The sequence below is a fragment of the Rhagoletis zephyria genome, unplaced genomic scaffold (genome assembly GCF_001687245.7).
Source record: "Rhagoletis zephyria isolate East Lansing unplaced genomic scaffold, Rhagoletis_zephyria_1.1 Rzeph_scaffold_02296, whole genome shotgun sequence".
NCBI lineage: Eukaryota > Metazoa > Arthropoda > Insecta > Diptera > Tephritidae > Rhagoletis > Rhagoletis zephyria.
This window is the reverse complement of record NW_016159380.1, coordinates 40,748-64,676: the sequence shown is the minus strand read 5'-3', so window position 1 is coordinate 64,676 and position 23,929 is coordinate 40,748. Positions and strand designations below refer to the sequence as shown.

Below are 23,929 nucleotides of genomic sequence, written 5' to 3'. Positions count from 1 at the left end.
GTGATTTTCGTTCGTCGATAGTGGGCTCTGCTACCGAGCCGAAAGTAGTACCTGTTGCTAAGAGTTATTCTTCGATTTATCTCCAGACTGACATTATTGGTGGTGTCCTTCACCACCTCAAAATTATGACTGTCAACAGTGACGTTTCGTTCCAATACTCGCAAATATAGTGCAGGACCGTTTCTTTACTTGTATGGAAGGCCCATTTTAGCTGCATGTGCACCAAATCACAGGGCGTGAAAATTCCATTTTAGCCAAAGTTTTAGAGATATCAACTTGAAATTTGCCATGATTTTTAAGAAGAGCTTAACACACATTTGCAAAAAGGAGGAAGGTTATCAGCCGTTATAACCATTATTTTTAGATTTAATTTCTTACATCATAAAGGATTTAGAAAAGATCAAAAAATAAATATTCAAATTGTAGGATTATTTTTAAGCAAAAAAATAAAAATCAAAACCTTCCCTAGATCTTGGTTATTGAGAAAGTTGGCAAATGTTTTATTTACTTTTGTTAATTTAGAGTATTTTTATTTTAGAGCTGTTTTTTTACATACATATAAAGGGTTTTTTTTTGATTTTTTTTTTTTTTTTTTAACATGATATTGCAAATAATATGTTAATTAAATTAAAGTTAAAAAAATCGGAGGTTTTAATTTTTTTGTAAGGTCAAAAGAGAAATGATGTCACTGAAAACTGAAAACGCTCGAATTCGACTAACCGTTCACTTTCGACTAACCGCTCACTATCGAGTGGTCTAAAAATCTCTCTAGCCAAAATTATTCGAATAGTGGCAGTTCTTCACCATAAAATGATTTTATTAGCGCGGTTGGATTTTCTCAATGAATTTAGGTATTAAAAAAATATAAAAACAAATGTTTATAAAAAGACTAGTAAAAAAATCGAAAATAAACGATTAGGCGACTAGTTTTTTGTGAGCGAAACAGTTAGTCGATTAAGTGAAGTCGATTATTTTTTTTTAACAATTTTATGCATTATTTTTTTTGTTTCCCATATCATCATATTTTAGTACACGTTTTGTTTTAATAATTTGCTCTACATCTACTAAATGCAGCATTGAGCTACAAATCGAGCTTTTGTTTTTCCAACTGTACTGTTACTTATTTAGTAGAGCAACGAGTGTGTACCGTATTAGTATGAAAAGTCTTCCGTATCTTAAGATCGAATTACCTGAATCATAAAATATATTTATAACTTTTTAACTTCAGTTTGCATCCACGTTTGTACTAATTTAAGCTAATTTTTTTTTTATTAAATAAATAGTGATTTTATATTTTTTTACAATTTTCTACTCGATGTCACTTAAACATTTCCTTCTTCATTCTCTTTATCCTTTCAACTCTTTTCACGCTTATCACAAGCATAAATAGTTTCCTCCGCCGATTATCTGCTTTATTTATTTCACTCCAAAGGCATTAAGTGAAAACTTTGAACTTTCCACAAAAGTTGCACCTTGATGCGCCAGAGACACAGCCTCCACGGCAGACGTCCGTTGTAGTTGAACTCAAAGGTGATAGAGTAAAAGTGAACAAAAAGAAGAAGAAAAAACTAAAATACTAATGGAAGTAGTTGGAGAAATGTTCTCTAATGCGCAGTCATTCAAAAGTTCGTATAACTCACCAGCCACCCCCACCTTCGCCGGCAATTCAACGCGCGCTGGTGCCAAATGGCGGTGAAGAGTAACTAACAAACGAAAGCGTTGGCAAATTAAGCGCAACCGGAGTAGATTTATTGGCCAGCTGAGTAGTGGATCGAATGCAAGTTTGCATTTGGTGACAGTTGATTTGAAGTGTCAAGAGTTGGATAAACAGTGTTATTGGGTTAATTAGAGAGAGAAATCGATTGATATATAAAAATAAATTTAAATTTAGAAAACGAATGACGTCAGAAAAATAGTAATTTATTAATATTTCTAACATTTCGCATCTTCTTCGGAGAGAAGCCTTTCAGCAACCCTGTAGATGAAAGTAATGGCGTTTTGGTTTCTACAAAATATGTTGGCTTTTCATAGCCCTCTCCTTAGTATTTGTGCGTAGGGGGCACTGAGAGTGCAACATTTTTCGGTAAAAAGAAAACGCTGTAACCTTTTCACTTTCTACCAAAATGCAGCCACCTCGGCTACATTTGTGGCTATCATTGTGGCTGTGTCGGATTAGCTGTGGTTCTTTTGGTGCAGATTATGTAGCTTTGGGCCAAAAATTTTCGTCGAAGAATAAAACTTATTGCTTAAGTTTGGTTGCATGGAAATGTTTTCTACTTGTTCTTTTTCTTGAAAATTTCCGCTAGCCAAATGTGCTTTTTGCCAAAGTTTCATCTGATTTCCGTTCATTAGGAATGCATAAGTGAGTTTGTGTGGTGAAGGCAGCGGCAGGCGAATTGAAATTTTAAGTTAAACTTTTTTCGTGTGCATGAAAAGTTATCGGTAAATAAATTAGAAAAGTAACTATTTTTAATTTGTTACTTATCTTGAGTGAAAATGATAAATGTGGCAATTTATTGGGTTTAATTTATTTCATGTTTGCAAAATTGGTTTTTAATTGGGTGTGGGAGTTACCAGATTTTTCTTTCTAGACATAGAATTCTATATTTATATATATAGTATATATATATATAAAATATATTACATACGTTCTCTGGTATCTCCATCCTTTAGCCGGAAGCATGAATGTGCAAATTTACCAGTTTTTTTAATTATTGGGCTAACTTGATTAACCTTTGGATGTTCTATGTTACAGCAAAACCCAGAATATCAGGCTTACACGGAGACCACATATTTTACAATTTCAATTGCCTAAGAGTCAAGTCTAGTAAAAAAACTTTCAAACTTGATTTCCCAAAATTTTAGTTTTTACGCATTCATCATTCTGTCGTACGGGCGACGGTATGATATGTTAGGTTATGCTATGTTATGTTATGTTATGTTGCGTTATGTTATGTTATTTTATCTTAAGTTACGTTATGTTGTGTTTTATTATCTTTTGTTATGTTATAATATGCTACGAGCTAAGTTCAACTCCCCTCTATTCAGCTCACCCCAACTAATGCTATTTCACCTCACCTCACCTTCTCACCTCACTTCTAACCAACTTCACCAACTTATCTAAACTCACTTCACTTCATCTTAACTCAACTCATATATTTCAGTGGAAACTTAATTTTCTGTGTGAGCATAAGTCAAAGTTGATGCATTTATTATTCTAAGGAGGATCGGAAGTCGTCTAGAGTACTACTTGTAGAGTGACGTAATTTAACTCATTGGCTTTACAAACATTTCTGTAGCGCACAGCTATCCGCAATGTTATTTAGTATGTCACACTCTATTTTATTTATTTTCTCATCCCAAAACCATACTAATCATCTCGCAATGCTCATACGTACGTAAGTATCTACCTATACTCAGTTACACTCCGCTCTAAATTGCTAATATGCAAAATATGCCGCGTAAAATTTAATAAAGCGAAATCCAAATATGCCCCACACCCACTGAAATCCGCGAGTGTGACGCAGCAAAGTGCAATAAACATGCTAATGCCTCATAAGTATACAAATTCATATTACTTGTCGTCCTCATAAAGGCCAAAGCCAACATAAGACAGCACGCATGTCATGTTAAATAATTTCATATTACACACACACACACACACACACCCACACTCAACCGCTAATGCACACGTACAAATTTAATTAACAACTCACCTGACTCTCGGTGATGCTTACGCCGCGTTTGTCGTATTTGCTGCTCTGCTTACGCGACAATAAACCGCCCGTTTGGCTGATGGCACCGCCACAAACGACAACACCACCGCTGTTCACACCGACCACGCCCACGCCCACGCCCACGCCCACGCCCACTTCAGGTGTACCAATCGCTAGTGCAGCTGCTGGCAACTGTTGCGCTGTTTGTGTCTGTTGCAGGTGATTTTGATGGTGATTGATGGTGGCCTGTAGAATCGACGACGGTGGATGATGATTTTGCGGCATGTGATGGTGATGATGATGGTTGAGATGATGATGTTGATGATGGTTTTGTTTGAGACTGTGGTTGTGTTGATTTGCATGTTGATGTTGATGTAGATGTTGATGTTGATGTTGATACATGCTGTTATGCAAACTCATGCTTTCGTCTAGCTCTTGCTGCTCTTGTTGGTGCTGCGCCTGCTGCTGCTGCTCATGCTGGGTAACTAAATGATGCGAAAGACCGTGCGAACTACGCCACAAAGCGATGGCAATTTTGCTATAAAGCACCTGTGAAGCAAATATTTTCTTTTTTTTTAACAAATTTAATGAGATTGACAAAATTTATTACAAAGATTTAAGTACATATATAGGTGCGTAATTCATTCTATGCGCCAGTTGGATGTATGTGTTCGTGTGGGTGTGTGAGTTTAATGTATGTAGGCTAGACGAAGTCACTAAATTGAGCACGAAAATATTTCAAGCAAAAATTCACCAATGTACTTGATGTATATTTAAACACACTTACATACATGTATGCGTACCGTAATACAGCTATTACTTAAATTCTATTATCAGAATCACAGTTTAAAGAAGAAGCTCGCAGTTTCCGCGGCCGATGGCTTTAATGACAGCGCTCGTCGTAATAAGCCGCAGGCGACTTACTGATTTCCTCTGGTATTTCTCTAATAAATTAAAGCATTTCAAGTTCTTTATCTGATTTAAATGTTTTATCTTTTTATGTGACCTAAGACACGAAATTGTGCTTCGAAAATTACAGGTTTATTCACCAAATAAATAATTGTGAACTTGAGTAACTCAGCACATTTATAGCCAAGAATTTATGCCCAGTTTTTAAATTACCATAAATTTATGTCCAACTTTTAAGTAATCAAATATTTTTTGTTTAGTCGTAAACTTACCAAGTATATACTAATGCCCAGTTCACAGATGACCATAAATTTAATTTTTTTACTTCTGAAGTGATAAAAAAAAGTTGCTCTTAAAATATTTATATAAATTTTTGCTTTTAATTTGTAAAATTTCTTTGCACTTCACTATTATTTGTATGTGGGTTGGTGCATTGGATTAATATATGCACATAAGTAGGCCGGAAAATCATAAATTAGCAACTCAAGAACTTAAGCCTCCAATGCTTGAGCCGCAGAGGCAAGAAATTTGAATGGAAAAAAGTAAAGGACGAGCGGACGACCTGACAAAGTTAACTCCGCTTCAAACATTTCTTACTTTTTTTTTTATGGTTGTGAAAAAGATTTTGTGATGTGGCGAAGTTAGTTGCTCAACACTTAATGCATATAACTAAAAATTTTTAATTTTTTTTTTTTTTTTGTTGCAATTTAGTCTCCACCTAAATTTTTCGATAATTTTTTATCCCATATAAGAGGTTCAGGAAATCTCGAATTTTCTCTAAGATCCATGCTGACGCAGTAATTTCCTCTCAGAAGAGAGGAATTCTAGTACAAGTACGAATAGCACTAAGTAGTATTATTTTCGTGCCACTGTCCGAGGGAATGTAGCCGACCGCTTAATCGATGCTTCTCTAAATGCAGGGGAAATCGAAAAGAGCATTAAGAGCCACCACTGAACTTCACGTATGCTTTTTTTTGCAGATCGTTTAGCAATAGTTGATCCGATCAAAGCCCCGTATAGCCGAAGTATCGAAGGTTATTTTAAAACCCCACACTAAGAAATATGTACACATATTTAGTGGGCGTAACTTTTTTCAGTGCAGGTTTTTGCTAAGTGTTAAGTGTCCCTGATATTTAAACGAAATATTTGAGCTAAGCTACTCACTTAGTTTCGGGTTCTCATAAATCTTAACTGTCAGTTTCCTATCCCTATTGTGTCATTGGTCATTCCTTAATGAAGTTATGAAAAAGTCTTTCAGTTGATTTCTCAATTGGGCCTGGAAATTACACAAAAAAAGAGCTTCAGGCAAAGAGCCAAAAGCCCTACCTTTCTAAGATGCATAAAACCTGCCTTGAACCTCAGCATCGAAATAAAACTGTGCATCGTTACACTTGTGTGTGAAGCGCGGCATTTATTCTAACTTACCGTCATCACCAGCAGCGGTATAACGTAGAGCAGTACGAAACTGATCATATCCAGTACCTTTGAGTTGTACATATTGCGATCCATCACACAGATTTCCTCCTCCTGTCCATCCTCAGTGTGAATATTTTTGATAGTTTTGCTAAAAAGGAATTTTGGCGTAGAAAATAGGGCTGAAGTGACCCAAACGGTTAAGATGACCATCTGAAAAAAAGAAAAATGTATTAAATTTGTAAGACTCTTCGAAAATTGAATGCAACAAATCATAAAAAATTCTACATTTAGCGAGCTGTTATTTGCAGAACGCCAATATTTGCCCCACATGTGAGCCAATGTATCTACTTAAATATATCTGTATGTTTAAATCAAATCATTCACAGGGGCATTGCACTTTTCGTGGATATTTGGGAATTAACCTTTATCCCCAACGAAAATGTGTATGTATGGTCATTATCATTTCAGCAGCACATGTCAAAGTAATTAGCTAAATTTCGACATACCTGCAGTTTGGCGTGTAATTTATTGCATAGCAATTAGCAGATCCCAACAGCAATTGATTACCATTATAAAGATAAACCTTAATTCTATAAGTCAATGGCTTTGTTGCTTTGTTGGCGTTCAAGCCATTACTGCTGTTTACCAGCTTGTATTCTTTTCGAAATTCATCAACTTCTATATTTTTTTTTTGTCTTATCAACACCATTTTCGCTTACTCAACCTCTACTAGGCAATGAAGAAATAATGAAGTGAACCGAAAATTTCACCAAAGCACAAAATAAGAAATTGAAAACATTAATCCAAGTGCAATTCTTCAATTAGACGCAGACATTGCTTGCAGGTGTTTACTCGCGAAAAACAACAGCTCAAATTAATAGAAAGAAATAGAGAGGGAGAAATAAATAATAATGAAGAAATTAGGAAATGAAAGCAGAAAACTGCTTTTCGATGGAAAAGCAATGCATACAAAATAAATATCTTTATTTTGAGAAGCTTATTTGGGAAAAAATAATACGTGCGCCAATTTGCAAATAAGTTTGAAGAGGAGGAGCAGAGTGTGTTTTTTTTTTTTAAGAATAATGGACAAACTGTTGATTGCAAATATAAGCTGTAAGAAAGTAAAATAGCGCACAATTTGGTACTGTAAATGTGTGCATAGAAAATCTATAGAAAGCTTTAAAAATCGTATATCGTGGGATTGGTCGCGCTTGGTGTATATAAAATTTAAGGAAAGCTTAAAAAGGCACAAAAACAACGATTTCATTAAGAAATAAACCTAGAAAAAGGATTTTTCGTTTTCTCTTCTAGGCAAAGGCAAAGAGACAGCAACATTTTTGTAGAAAAGAAAACGCCATAAAAACTAGAAGAAAATTAAATCTAAAATAATTTTTAAGCAAAAAAATAAAACCGATTTCAATTCTCATATAAAAATGTAAGGTTATCGTTAATTTCTTCATGATCCAACAATCGGATTTAAGCCAAATTAGAATGGGACCACCTGTGAGGTAACACCTTTCCTTTAAAAAAAGAATTATAGAAATCGGTTAACGTGGTTCAAAGTTATGTTATGGTTATGAATTGATAACCTTCCTCCTTTTTTGAAGTCGGTTAAAAATGTATTAAAAAACTCCCCTTACCGAGGACTCGAACATGGAAATTGCACGCTACTGCTTTGCTCACTCCGCCATACGACTGTTGGAACAGTGCCAGCAAATTGGTGTAGGTACATTCAGTGGCCGCACCACATTGTGAAAAGTTTTAACATACTATTTTTTTTTTTTTTGTTATTCAGCTTAAGATTTTTTTAAATATAGTTCATTGTTTATCAAAATACGTGTAAATTCAAGTTCTAGACTTTGTGCAATACTCACAAACAAATTCAACAAACTTTAGTAAAAATTTCGAGATTTTTAATATTAATTTTTGAAAAAGACCTTGGGATGCAGTTTGTAACCCATTGAATTAGAAGATCGTCGAAGATGTTATGCGTTTCTTCTATATAAAAGTAAATTTTGTTTATTCGTTATATGGAAGCAAAAGGGACAAAAAAATCGAAAAAAAAATAATGGTAATTTTATCCTTGCACTTTTTTCTACTAGAATTTAATTGGCTGCAAAACTGCGTACTCAAAATCTTTCTAAGAAATCAGGGTTTTGCAAAACATAGAGAATACACAAAAAATTAAAACAATCGAAAAAAATATAAGAATTAGGGTAACTGAAAGGTTAACAGAATTTATTGAAAGTTTTCGACATGAATCGCAACAAAATTCAGTCATAAAAAATTTTATCATCGAAAGTTATCAAGTTATCGAATGACCATGGTTTATAGTTATCGAAATGCATCGAATTCTTCGAAGTTTTTCAAAATTTTCAAAATATATTGAGCTATCGAAATTTCAAGGTTATATACATAAGTTATCGAGTTATCACTGCTTGTCAGTAGCTTTCGAAAAATATGGAGCTATCAAAATTAACCGACTGGTCGAAATTTAAAGAAATATGCAAAGTTTATCGAGCTATCGATTTATATCAAGATATATACATATTTGAGTTATCGAAATTTATCGAGCCCTCGAAACGCGCAGTTCTCGAAAATTATCGAAAGTAGTCCAGTTATTAAATGTTATTGAGTTATCGGATTTTAGGTTCTTGAAATTCATGAAGTTATCAGATTATCGAAATTTATCGACGAAGTGGAATGTATCGAGTCAATTCTAAGTCTTGCCAAATATCTTCAAAAATATACAAAATTTGTAGTCACGCTTTAGTCCCAAAGCAGGAGATTTTCCGGTTAGTAATTTTGTGCCTTATAAGTTAAACGACGTGCTAAGTTAGAAAACCTCTCCAAGGGTATTAAAAAAATACAAAAATGGTCGAATTTCGATAGTAACTGGTATTCCCAGTGTATAATAAACTTCAGATAATAGCTTTAAACTCAAACGAAGCTTCTAATCACTTCTACTTATATACTGAATTCGAGTATTTCATTTCGAAAAGCTATTTAATTTTATGGAATTCCCTGTTTAGATTAATCGAATCATAACTCGATTAATTACGAAAATACCATTGAATTATAATTATAACATTTAAGCATTGCTGAGAGTCAAACATTTTTTTCTTATCAAAATCCTACTAAATCTAGTTTCAAAATTTAGTAACATGGTAACACTGGTTTTGTGAATAACTACATATACTCCATTCCAAAAGACGAAGGAGCAAGGATATTACATTTCATCAAGACCAACTGAGTTTTTATTTGAATTGTAAAATTTTAGATTGAAATCGGAACACTTTTGAGGCATGGGGCGATATGAAGGCGGTTTATACTTGCTTTCTCACAAATATTTCCACTTGACTGATACATCAGAACGCCTGGTTTCTAAGTCCCGGCAAATAGCTACTAAAAGCCGTAGCAGGCTACCTACTAAAAAGCTTTCAAAATTACTTTTGAGTACACAAGCATTCATTCTAAATTTCTACCCCAAAACTTTTAACTACGCTTACGATAAGAAGTTCACTAAGTTGTTTAGCACTTAACCGATTAAATGAGCTGCATAAATGAAAGTGAAAGTAATTACAGACAAGTGGAATTATTCAGAAAGTGCAATATACTCATTTAAGCAAACATGTGAATTACTTACATATTTACTCATTAATTAACATACAGTGGTTTACGAGGCCATCCATGTACATATATACATATGTATATCATGAAAACGATTTTACTTAGCCAAAGGTAAATAAGGTAAATCGCTGTTGTTGAGTAAGTCCTCTTGCACAGTCGTTAGCATTTGTTTAAATATTTGCAAGCTTGTAAGAGAGTACCAGCATTCTCAAGATGTGAATTGATATGTATTAATATTCGCATTAAAGCCTGACGTGCTTATCACAATTAAATTAAAGCCGAATTAAAAACACTCAGTTGTATACATTATGGTTCGTTAAATGTTCATATGCATGTATTATTGCAGTACTGAATACAGAAATGTATAGGGGGACATCAAAAGCTTTTAGCCGAAGGGGTTACTCATACGACATGCGTGTCAAGTGGGAATTTGTAAATAAGCTATAAGGATGCAAGAATTGCTGTGTTCTATACGGACTTAGATAAACTTGTTGTTAAGCACTTGTACGCACATGCAGACATAAATATATATATGCGTATATATTCAAGAATTTGCCTATATTTTATTCTCCTTAGGCAAATTGCGTGCAAATAATTAAATCGACTTCAGTTACTCACTCCTTTCTTGCGTGTTTTTGCCGACAAATTGCACTCAATTGCCACTTTATTCTACATATTTTATGTAGTACAAGTAGCTCACTTCAGCTCGCTTGTTTTCTTTAAGGACAGCAATTTTTTATTTTTTTTTGTAAGTATTACACAACAGAGGCAGACTAATTGACTTTTTGGTGTTAAAATGATAGCAGACAGGAATGATTTATTGGCGAAACGCAAGTGATTGGCTGGGGTGATTGATTGATTGATTGGATATGTTGTGACCAATTTTTTTCTTTTTTAACTTGGTATGGGGTTCTCATTTTGCTGATGTTGAGTCGATTGGATTATAAAATTATAAGCTCAACACAAAAGCGTTTTTTTTTTTTAATTATATTAATACAAGTACATACATTTATAATGGAATAAGCCGAATAGCTTTCAATGTTTTACTAATAATAAGTGGTTTCTTATTGCTCATTTAAAGAAGTTTTTTCACGTGCTCAACGAATCCTAAGCGAATTAAGTTAAAGCACTTAAAGTCAAAAGCTAAATCATGTGGTTTATTATTCCGACTTTCTGCTAGGCAGTAAAAAGATTTTCTGTTGATTCCGCAGGGAAAGTGTTTGGTTTCGGGGGGTGAAAAAGACCAATTTAAGAGAAACCCAATTACTTTGCCACGCATGTCAGCAATCCCATTACCCGCAGCCAACAGCGAGTAAGTGATAGGAGCATGAGATAAAGGAAACGCCTTTAAGCGAAGGAGGGAAGGACATCTCCCTGCGGTAGCCCTTGCCTAACTCTTTTCGGCTTACAGTATATATCTCCAAACGACACCGAGAAGAGAGAGTTTTAATCCAATTATTTATTTTTAATTGCGTTTTTAAACATTAATATTCTTTTTAGTTATTAATAAAATTCTGTTTATTGCAATTAGGATATTGCTGGCAATATAATTGCACTACTTGCAAAAAAATTGCTTTTGTTCTTCCTCTTTCGTCAATTTTCGATTACAATTTTGTATCAATGCCATTACCTCGTTCAGCAATATCGATAACATATTTAATACTTTTAATCGCCTCTAAGACAACCAACTTTAAGGCAATTTTTTAGAGAATTCAATGCCCTACAAGAATATGCCTAGAATTTTGTACACAAACGGTTCAATAGTTATAACTTTTTTAATGAAAACAATTTTTTTTTTTTACATGTTATTTACATGGAAAATTTCTAATGCCCACTGACACCTTTTAAAATTGGCATAAACATTTTGCCAAATGCGAGAATTTTCTTCCGAGTAAATAGGTCCTTTTAAGGCCATAAATTTGTTAGGCTAGTTGTTTTGGATCACCCTAATTATATACGAAAATTGCTATTTTAAAGTATGTAACCAGATTAAATATTTATAACCGATAACAGCTGTACTAAGGTTTTATGTATTCTTAAGAAATATATGCAAAGAAGAGCTTTTAGCAAGAATTTTAATTACTTTTCATTATATCAAAATGGCATCTAGCTGCCACTTGAACCTACGCAAAATTCTTACTTAAGCAAAATGGAAAATTTCACGAGTATTTACATACATATATTTAAATTAAATTTATCATATTCCAGTCAACTATTTGATGTTAAAGAATGCTTGGCTCTTTTCACTTCAATCATTTTCATATTGCTAAAGCATTTTATTTTTTTTATTTTTTTGGTATTTTCTCTGTTATCTCCTCAGTCTTTATGGATCATTTGTCATCACGTTTTTTATTTTATTTTTCGCATTCATAGACGTCTATACGCTGATTGATATGACCGTCTGTAGCCTATCTGAGCCCGTCTGTAGCTCATCAATGGCAACAACAAAATTAAACCCACCGATTTTTACATAATTTTGTTCTGGCTCAGTCGGTCAACTAATACATTTTGAACGTGAATTGAAATATACTTATCGATTTGCATTGGCTTTTGTCTTCACAAATAAACAAAATGTGTTGTGACAGTCGATGGGCTGGCATTTGATTATATTGCTTTTACATATCTGCCTGATTTAGTTTCAAATTATTTACAGCAAGTCTCAAAAGGAAAGAAAAAAATACTCATTTCATATGCATTTACTTGGTAATAAAGCTTCTAAGAAAATCCAACATACATACATACATACTACATATGTACATACATACATACAAACGTTTTTTGCTTAGAGCTCAGTCAGTAGTAACGGCTATCCACTGATATTTACACTAAATAAATTTCTCCATGCAATTAGATGGCGGAATGAAAATTTGACGTAAATTCGGCAGCTCCACCTGTGAAATTTTTTGGCACACACACTAACTTAGCACGTACGTTAACCGTTTTATGCATGCGTTTTCATGACGCGTGCAAGCCAGCAAAATGACGCCATAGTATAAACAGCATTGTAATTTTTTGTATTTTCTAAGCACACATACATTTCTATTTCTATTGCATTCTATCGTCCTCCACACGCCTGCGAAATAGACCGCCGACGGCTGTTTGTGGCGGCGATAAATTTTGGAAAACGTGCCGTTGTGGTACTACGTATCATTCGAGCGGTGGGAACGCGATGGTAACGCCAGCGGTAATGATAGAAACGATGTCATTACCTTTGCCGCTTGCCATTTACGCGCCGCCTAGTTGAAACATTTTTTTGCTGTCTCTGTGCACTTGGTGTTGCGTGCCACACGTGTAGCTTCCCTGCAGGAAACTAGACTAGTTTATAACTAACTTATAACTACCCAGTATTCATTTAGTTGTACCTTTCTATTACTTATTTCCTTCCGCCGTAACTAACTTCTTTTGAAGGAAGATGGCCGCATAAAGGTTAAAACTGGTTTCCTCTGCATTAGACGTCAGCTAACTTGTAGCTAACTGCTTTTGGACATAAAGTATGAATAAAAAAAGATTTTTTTCATTTTATTTATTTACTTTACTTAACATTATATATTTTCCTATTTTTTGCGTGCTCTTTCGTAGGTGTTCCCATATTTGAATTCCAGATAATCAGATATAACACCAAAATAATAATATAAAATTTCGACCTTTATTTCATTTGTCCTGAATTCGAGAAAGCATCTGCGAAGTGCAGAAAAAAAGTATATTCAAATTAGTTTATGTATGAGGATATTTAAATAGAAGCTTGTTTAGAGAAAACAAACTCCCGTTAACGTCTGCGTGACTCCTGCACGACTTTACAACTCACTCAAAGTTAGTTTTGTCTTAGCTAATTAAATATTAGTTATTTATCGAAATCCCGCAAAAAAACTGATTATTTTTTATCAATTGATAATTGTTTTCTGCAGGGTTTGGCCATTTGCCCTTTCAGTCACTCAAATAAATGACCATGTGTTGATTTTTTAAATATTCTCAATGTTTTTCGAACTAAATATTTTTTTGTAATTTTTCTATCAAAATATCGTCCAAGCTTTAACCAAAACCATATAAATCACAGTTACAAATTTTATTGAAAATTCAGGAAAATTCAACAAAATTTCAACTTTTTCAACTGAATCTTTAGAACATTGTGGGTATGCAGTTTTACAGCCACCACAATTTTAGTTTAATGAAGTGCAAGTTTCAAAAGGCTAAAAAGCGCTTTGATTTTTGAAAAGTTTTTTTGTGAAGGATTTTTGCACTTTTTTCCATATAAGCATAAATTTCTTATGGAACAAAACGCGGGGGACCGTTAGTAATAAAATTTCAAAAAATCAACGCCAGTTTTTGTAAATTGCACTTGTTATATAAAAAAAAAACGAAAAAGTAGTTTAAAAAAAAAATCTCAAAAATCAACGCGCCAGTCGTTTGAAATTTGCACTTCATTAGACTAAAACTGCAAGAATGTTCTAAAAATTCAGATGAAAAAGTTGAAATTTTGATGAAAATTTTTTGAGTTTTCCTCAATTATGTATAAAGCTTGAAACTGTGATTTATATGGTTTTGGTTATAGCTTGGACGCTATTTTTATAGAAAAAAAAATTAGCTCGAAAAAGCATTACGATTAAAAAAAAAAATCAACACATGGTCATTTGTTTGAGTCACTGTATATATGTATGAGACTACATACGTTATATGTGTACATACAGTATATGCGTGTTGGAAAACAAGTGTGTGTGTGTGTATGCATACATATATGTATTCAATGTATTTTTACGTTTGTTCGACTTTTCAATTTTATTTTTCTCTTGGTGCCTTGTAAAGGCAATAGGGTGATTTGTTTTCACACAAACAAAATAGCATCCTCATCTGCAGAAAAACAAACTTTAGTCAATTGCTGCTATTAAAATTAATTTACTGCTACCACAATGTGCTACTGAAATTATTTTCCATTTGAAACTGTTACAGAGAGTCTATAAATAATTGTCTATAAATGATTATGTGTATGTTGAAAAATATACTGAAAAGAAGCCATAACTTCCAAATGTTTGGAAATAAATGTAAGGTATTGGTTTTATATAAATAGCATGATACAAAAAAAAGGAGATAATTTCACTTTGAAAATTTTTGACACGGCGAATTAATATAAGGCATTGGCATGTATTTTGTTTTTGCTTTGGCGGCATATACTGGCAAAATCTGTATGAGTGTGCGTGGAAATTCGAACAAAATTTTTCAATTTGACATTCGAAGCCGTGCGGCGAAACACATACACAAAATCAGCTGATCTAGTAACACCAACTTATATAAATTCGCCTTGATTTTTGACTTAAACCGGGCTTATTGAAGTTTCTACTTTTCGAAAAATTGCTCATGTAGCACTGCCATCTCAACAAATTATTGTTTTGGAACTTTTAATATTTTTTTTAAGGATTTTTTTATGCATTAAAAAATAAGCCTATTACATCTTGCGAGACATTACCACACTGAACCAAAAAACCATCTTTGGATGAAAGAAAGACCTTCCTTACTTTAAGGTCGAAAATTCTCCCGAATGAGTAGCTTTTATTTGGAATGTGTAAATACGTACACGAAAATATGCAACCGTGGATGTAATCTATCATTTTGAAGAAATATTGGGCATGAAAAGAGGATAAGACTTCTTTAGTGCAATTTCGTTCCCCATTTTTCTTCATTTTTATTGCTTTAATATCCTGGACAAAAAAAAAGTGAAAGCTAACAGTAGTTTAATAGTATTAGATAACCGTTTTGTTACAAAAATAAATATATAATCATTTATCAATAATATTAATATATCTTCTGTACTCGGCATACACAACTATGTATATGTATGTATGTATGTGTGTAAGTTCATTGTATGATTATATGTACAGATACATAAGTACGTATGTTCTCCCATAAAATAAAGCATATTGGCCAGTGTTTTTTGTCTGCGAACTCAGCAGATTGTGTGCGCGTCTATTCAAGCTTATGGAAAAACTTTCGCAGTTGCATACACAAATATGTACATACAAATAATACACTTGCGGCATTGACTGACTTTATGTAAACAAACAAATAAACACATTTCGGTTAGAAGTTTACATACATCCATCATCCATAGTTACCGGCTAAATATGGTAATGCGAAGAGCAAAAGGAATAAGAAAAATAATTATTTTTAGCTCAAGTGAAAAAAGTATTTTATGGAATATGAAATTATAAAATCTTGAAAAGGGTCTTTATCTTGGATTAAGGGCCGAATTCCACTAAAATATTTTAGCTATGCATTCATATTCACAGTTGTATGACATTCAATCGTTTGTGAAACCACGCAACCTCTTTGATCTGACCTATCTCAATTAAGTTTTGAGTTCATACACCAACTTTTTAAACTTACTAGATACCCTATACCAAGCCATACATTGTATTTATGTAGATGGCACTTGGCTGCCAGACTGTTTGCACATTAATAATACATAATCGTAAATATGTCTGCGTCTTTTCAGGCAGGGCGCATTAATGGTTTTCCACTATTTTCAATTAATTACGATTAATAGTGATGGAAATTTATCTGGTTTAATGCAAAAGCTGTTTATTGAGCATAAATTATATATTTACCGAATCACCAAACAAGGTAAGTGGAATGTAAAATTAATCGCAAATTTATTTAATGACATTATAAAAGTTTATGCTAATCGGGCTAGTAAAAACTAAGTGTTTTGTTAATACAAAATTAATGGAATGACTGGATATTATTCGATATACAATTTGCTTTTATTGATGACGGGGAATATTCTGATGGATAAAAAAGTCAGTTGAGCCCAATATCTAATTAGGAGTAAGTGGCAGGCGAAAAGCGAAAAAAAAAAATGTTATACAATTGACTTTCACACGCATTATAATTTATTAATTTATTATTTGTATGTTTTTTTTTTTCGTTATTTGCCTTTTGCTGCTTTCGTCGGGTATGATATATTTCGAAATGAATTTTCCAAACCAAATGTGATAAGGGATAAACAAAATCCTTTTATAATTCTTTTACGTTGCACCTACAATTTCCGAAAAGTTCGGATTTGAACACAAAGGTCACGAAAAATTCTTAATGGTTCCAGAAAAATCGCGAAAATTGCTGAAAAAAAAATCTAGGAAACTGCCAAAACCATACAGTAGACAGTCCAACGAGATTCTACCAGAATCAACTTATTCAATTGGCTCTAGTTTTTTAGATATTTGAGACTTAAGGTATCAAAAAACGAATTTTTAGCAAATTTTGAACTACTCTATGAATATATAGACGACGAATAGAATAGCTGAAATATTGTGCTTTTAGCTCCAAAGTTAAAAAGTTGAATCCTAATACATATGGAACTAAAAAAATTTTTTCTAAAATAACAGTTTTATTTTTTCTCAAATCCATTTAAATTTGTTGTATCTCAATTTACTTGTCAAATGTTGCTAAAACTCTTGAATAATTGGAAAAATTTAAGTACATATTTAAGTTGAAATGCTGTACCTTTTGGCGTTACACTCATTCGAAGAATAATAAATTCAAAATTTTACGTCTTTTGTGTTCCGTTGTGTAGGGGAAAATACAAACGGACTCCACCTGTATGAATTCGCGTTGCGCAATATTGTTGGTAAATTCTCATAACAAGATATTTTAATTTTTATGTAGAAAATTCCACGAAATCTACTTGTGTTAAAAATGCCTTGCTTAAAATGTAAATGGTTTTTAAAGGCCCAGTATACAAATTTGAGAATAAATCTTTAACATTCATGCCTACTGTGCGTATACATACACTGACGGCAAAAAGTATTGCCACAGAGGAGTTTTCAACAGTTTTGTTTTACTTTTTTCCTTAAATTTTTTATAAAAACATGGTTTATACTACCACAAAAAAAAACATATAAATATAATAAGCATTGTGCAAAACTCAGGAAAATCGGTTAATTTTTGGGAATCGTTTTTTTCTTTTTTCTTTTTAATTTGTGTGTATGGAACAAAATGCGTGAAGAAAATTACACAAATCAACGGTAATCAAACTTGCACTTTGTTATACTAAATTTTAATGGGCTACAAAGCTGCCTTATTCAAAAAAAATCTGATTAAATAGTTGAAAATTTTCATGAAAATTCATTGAATTTTCCTGAGTTTAAAAATTGTATTTTTTATTTTTTTATTGTTGTGGTATGAACCATATTTTTAGCGGAAAAAATAAAAATTAAATGTGTGTGAAAAGTTTTCTGTTCCAATACTCCTTGGTGTGAGTGTAAATATTTTTAGATATACTTCAGATGAACTTTAAGCATATTTTTTGTAAAAAGTATTTCTAAGCAAACAAAAACACAACTGACTTCAATGCTGTTTAAAAAATTCAGGAGTACCGTTAATTTCTTTATGAACAAATGATCGGAACTAAACCAAAGCCATTAGAAAAATATCGAAACGGTTCACGTGATCCAAATACATCAAAAAAATATTCCGATGAATTGATAAGCTTCCTGCTTTTTTAAAGTCGGTAAAAAATTTCAGGAAATAATAGCCCTATATTCTTCTTTGGCTTAAGTGAGCTGTTTTGAAATTCAAATTATTTAAATGTGTTCAGTATTTGGGCAGTTTATTTCAAACAAAGATAATTTATTTCAATCTCAAAAATTACAATTAGTCCAAATGAAAATGGTATGTAAAAATACTAAAATGTTTGATTACTCACCTTCAATCTGGCGGGAGTTAAAATTTGTTTGCACGCAATCGGGTGAACAATCGCAAAGTAACGTTCCACGCATATGACCACAAGTATGAAAATTGATGCAGTGTAGCTGAGCGAGTGCACGAACTGATACATGTGGCAGAGAAATTCGCCAAAGACCCAGCTGAGTGAAAAAAGAAAGCAAAAAGTTTGTTTGTACATAATCAAGGAAAAACAAATATTGAATTATACAAAAGTGCGAGTTTCTTAGCAACTATACCAAGTTTTTGATCAAAAATCAGGCGGGATTTTTTTTTTTTTCAAAAAACTCAGCTTGCAACGTATGTGATGTCAAGGGAAGTCAACCGCCAGGCAGCGTGTGAGTCAGTGATGCATCCAAATCACTTGTCACGTACAGCGCAACAATAAACGAGTGAGCGCACGCAACGCACACAACTCGACTAAAGACAAGTAGTCGTATTTTATGCATGGCGGATTAAGTTACACATATGCATACACACATACTCAACTAACCGTAAGCCAAGTGTAGTTCACCGGGAGCGCAGCGAAAGTGAGCTCGTGCGCCACTGGACACCATGCCGTATGCGCAATATTTAATTAACATAAATTCTAGCAAACGCAAGATGCATGTGCGTCCTCTACAAACAGTGCCAAAGACATAAGCAGGCAAATGGCAAAAGAAAAACAACGAATGGCAATGCATTCCACTGTACAAATACAACATATATGTATGTACACAATGTAAGAAAAAGAATTTAATTTGAGAAGGAAGTCGCATACATATGACTCACGTCACAGCAGCTGTCACCGCGGCAACATAAAACCAAAAAATAAAAACGAAGAAAAACTTTGAAGACAAGCTCCTTACATACATACATAGTTGTGTGCAATTTTGTTGCATTGCTGCAGCAGCGGCGACAAGCTTACATTTCTCATAATACGTAATTGCAATAGCGTCGCACTAATGCCAGCGGATGCCATTGTTGGCTGGCTGATTCTTGGAAACGGAGAAACAGTTGTGGCAGAGGAGAGTCGCAGCGAAGTAGTAAGAAAATCTTGCCATCAGAACAAGCCGCAAATTCGCGGAAAAAGTGTTATATGGAAATGCAAAACAGAAATATGAAATACGACAGCTGTGCGCTGTTTGTTTGTTCATCTCGAACATTAAATGTCTTTGCTTCAGCCAAGGCAGTTAAACGATTCGCTGTGCTACAAATGGCGTTTTTTTTTTTTTAAATTGAAGAAATCTTTTTGCAAATGACGCTACTGTAAACTTGTTATAGTTTCAAATTTATCTAATATTTTTTAAAACTTTCATTGATGTGAATTTTTATTTTTAGCTAAGGGCGGCACATCAGTTGACGCAAAATAATTCTTGAATTAAATATTAAAGCAAAAACAGGCGCATATAAAATAACGCACATGAAGACCTTTCACGCAAATGATGGTGAGTCCCTTGTGGCTCAGCTCCTTAAAGCCATCAACCACCATCATTCACCCACCAACTCAATTTTACTTTCTGAGAGCAGAAGTGGCCTAACACAAAATTATTTGTTTTTTGTATAATGAATTAAAAAACGAAGAATTTAAAAATAAAAGTCGTTCATTCTTTAATTTTAAGGTACATAGCTAAATAGCTTACCCTTAAATTAAAGAAAAGGTGACGTTTATTTTAAAATTTGTGACATTAGAAACTATCGTAAGAAGTTAACTATCAAAAAAATTGCGGGTTACGCCACTTCTGCTCTCATGGCCTCATATATAGTACTAAAAAGTACTAATTTAATATTTTTTAATGATCTCCGCCCAAAGATTTTATCTCAGTTCAGAAGCATTCGACAGCTGGACCTCGTTAAAATAAAGTTTTTATCATGAATCTTTTTTATGAAAAATTTCCTAAGACTATAGAAAATTCAAGGTTTCTTTTCAGATCTGTCGACACATTTAGGTTATTTTATGAAATTTCAAAAACCATGTTTCATCAAAATCTAAATTTTCGTAGCTATTACTTCCGGCATTTTTTACCTACTACACATCGATAAGTAGCATTTTCCCATTGAAGTGCTGCTTGCGTTCAATGTAATAAGGAGATACACTTCGAATGAATGTACACGTTTTTGAACTGTTTGAATAGGGCTCGTTTGGTATTACCTAGTCGCCTAAAAATTAAATCGGTGCGAAACTTGTCCGAGATCGTATACAGACTAAAAGCGTACACGCACTCCGATTGATTGGCCGTGAGCTGTCCTAACGTTCACAGCACTTCGCAGCCATACTGTGTGGGTAGTAATTGAGTAGCTTTATGAACTCCAAATGGCTTGATTATTGGTTCTAGCTTCCACCATACCCACAATGGGTACAGCCTCATAAATTTTTTGGAAAAAAAATTAGAATTAGAATTTCCACATGTAACATTTATGGACATAAATCAAGATTTAAAAAAAAAAAACGAAAACTTTGCGTGCCCGATTTTTTTTTTAAAGCATACTTTCCATGTCAACTTAACCCCAAAAATGCCTTAAAAATACCACAAATGCCATCATCACTACATATATGAGATTACCCTAAAAGTCGCAAATATGCGCCAGATTTTTTTGTTCAGAAATCGAAGGAAAATATTTCGGTCCATCAAAAGTCTCAAAATTAACATTTTATAAATTTTCGTTTTTCTTTCTCATTAGTAAGTGCTGTGTTTTCACAAGAACCTACAACAAAAACAAAAGTTATAAGAAAATCGCATTGCTTAAGTGAACAAAAATCTCCATCAGTTTTAGTTGAATAAATTTCTTTTGACTTTTGTTGCTTTTATTTTGTATAAAACTGCCAATTTCCTACAAAATTATAATCAACTTTTCTTATTCAAATATCATTTTCTAGGCTAAACCATTTAAATATGAAAATTTAATAATCAAAAAATTGTATATTTTCCCCCTAAATATCTAGATCCTACTGTGGCCATTCTGAAAGAAAACCTTAGGAGTTGCTCTATGTCCACCCCAGATGTAGAAAACCAACAATCTACATACATATATATAATGACCCGCCTTTCATACTTTTACCACGATAACATTTTTGGGGCTCCTTCTGAATCGTCTTTGCGATACCCAACTTTTTTTTATGCCGAACAGGATTCCGAACCTACAATCAGGGGATTTGAAAACCTCGAAAGTTTTCGAAGCTATTTTTGGGATTTCACCTTTTTTGCAACCTAGTAAACAATGGCGAATTTCAGATATTTGGCAGTTCAGTGAGAGTTTGTATGTACAGGGTGGGGGGACAAATAAGACCTACCATCCATATTTCATAGGTCCATAGTTTGCCTAGCAGTATGCGCAGTCGCTCCATCTTATTGTAACTAAAAATTAGAATGCTGTTCTTTAAGAAGCCCCAGACTAGTTCGCCGCGAAAACTTTCGACGCGAAAAGCGTCTTTCATACAATTGTTGACAGTTGTTTTTCGTGGCTGAAAAAGTTTATTCGAGCTTTTCGAGCCATTTTCGAGTTTAAGGAAATCCCCTAAATATGTATCATTTGTAAATATAGCGTTCCGGTAGTTAAAATGGACCACTCGACTGCCAACCCTGCAATTGGGCACCCGGGGGTTAAGGAGAGTCGCTAGATTCGACAACCTCGTGGCCTATAATAGTAAGATTGTCACCAAATCTGGGGTTACCTCGTTATATTACGCTTCTTTTGCAACCTGTAAAGCGTTTGAAACCCAGCAAGGTTTCTTATTACATTATTATTTTTTACAGTATATGTAAATTCCATTTGAAACTGGGATATTTTGCTTAGTTTATTTAAAGGACCAAGTAGTGTAAAAGTTTGCTAAGACATCTCAAACCAGCATTAGTATTCACTTACTGCAATTACCCTCATTTCACACACACGTGCATGCATATATATATATATATATATCTCCATGCCAAATATCTCCTCCTCTAACTGGATATATTTCTTGCAAAATACACAGCAGCATCTGCTGGAACCTTGCTCAACAATGACACTCTAAACAACTTGATGCCGCCTATTGGTAGACAGCCAAGAACTCGAAAAGCATCATAACGAGCAAACGATGAACAAATTTGATGAATGGTAAAAAGTTGAAAGTCTAAGTTTCCTAGGCCCGACTATGGAAAGGATAAGTAATATAGGTTTTGATATTTGTGTCTATTTGTATTATTTAATTTACTAAGTTTTCTGAAAATTTCCTTTTCACATTAGCAATCTTTTTGTTTTGTTTTATGAGAAAAGTTTATGTCACGCCACATGCCAACAATACGTTGATGATGCAAATATTTCATAATTGAAAGGCAAATTCGCCATCCTTATCACAATGCAACCCTCGTACATATCGAGGGCTTATATCCAATACCCTCTCTCTGCACGTTTCACAAAAAATGAGATTCTGGTATAAAAATCCACTTAAGGCTTAACTGTCATCGGTGATATTAATGCTGACCTTGTCCAACGCTTGTCTTGCTTTACTACTAAATTTGCAAAATCGGAATTAACATCAGAGATGACAGGTAAGTCGCAAATGGGTTCTAACATGACAAAGTAGTTTTTGTGCAGAATGCGAATAGAGGGTATTAAATATAAGCGCTGGATATGTAAGTATATACAATTATATATCCATATATACATATGTACGAGTATATCAAATTATCTACAGCTATAAATTTACGCAAATGCGTTTTCACGCACATACATACATAAATACATACATAAATACATCACTATTAGCATCATTGTCGTCTTCACTCTTTTATCAGACGATACCGAAAAGTCTCATACGCTTGAATGCCATGACAAATGTTGCTCATCCGCCATGCCGCCACAAATTGGTTAGCGAAGTAAGCAGATTTATGCGCTTCGTCTGCGGCAAATGCGATCGTTTGAGCAATAAAACTGTCGTTCATTTGTCGGTTGAATAGCATATGGGTTAAGCTAAATTATATTTATGTACATATTTGTGTACTTATTGTCGCTAATTTTATATGTATACGTACATTAGGACGGATTGATTTTTTTCGACATCCTTCCTGGTAGACTTTGATTCTATATTCGACGGATAAAATTGCTTTAAAGTCAGTTTCGAAACACCCACCCGCTTTAAATCAAACAAAGAAGCTAACTTCAATTAATACGAAATTAATATGAAGATATATTTTTACTAAATTCTTTTTTTTTATTTTTTGTTTTCATTCGTTTTTTTTATTGCAACTAGTATATACATACATACAAAATTAATACTAACAAGCAATTTGTATCGAGTAAATTAAAAGATAAAAGAGAAGCTTTGTGTATCTTATACACTTGTAGACAATTACACACACAGCGCAATTTAGCGTCTAGCGTAATACCCAAGTATTTCGCTTCGTTGACGTGTGGAATATTTACCTCATCGATGTAAACTGGTTTGAATGAGGAACGTTTTAGAGTAAACACTATATGCACAGATTTAGTGTTGTTTAGTTTGATGCGCCACTTTTTAGCCCATGTTACAACAGAATTGACGGCCTCTTGAAGTTTAATCGTTTAAAGTAAACGTCTTTTCGAGATGCTCG

At 33.5% G+C, this 23,929-nt stretch overlaps 1 protein-coding gene across 1 annotated transcript in view; it reads right to left on the bottom strand.

Annotated features, from left to right (window-relative positions):
- Positions 1 to 23,929, bottom strand: part of LOC108366506 (uncharacterized) — a 61,145-nt gene that overhangs the window by 12,153 nt on the left and 25,063 nt on the right. The window contains exons 3-5 of the mRNA XM_017620924.1: positions 18,364 to 18,523; positions 6,051 to 6,251; positions 3,717 to 4,265 (exon numbers count right to left, since the gene is read on the bottom strand). Of these exons, the coding sequence (XP_017476413.1) occupies positions 3,717 to 4,265; positions 6,051 to 6,251; positions 18,364 to 18,523 (910 nt within the window). The remainder of the gene's footprint in view (positions 1 to 3,716; positions 4,266 to 6,050; positions 6,252 to 18,363; positions 18,524 to 23,929) is intronic.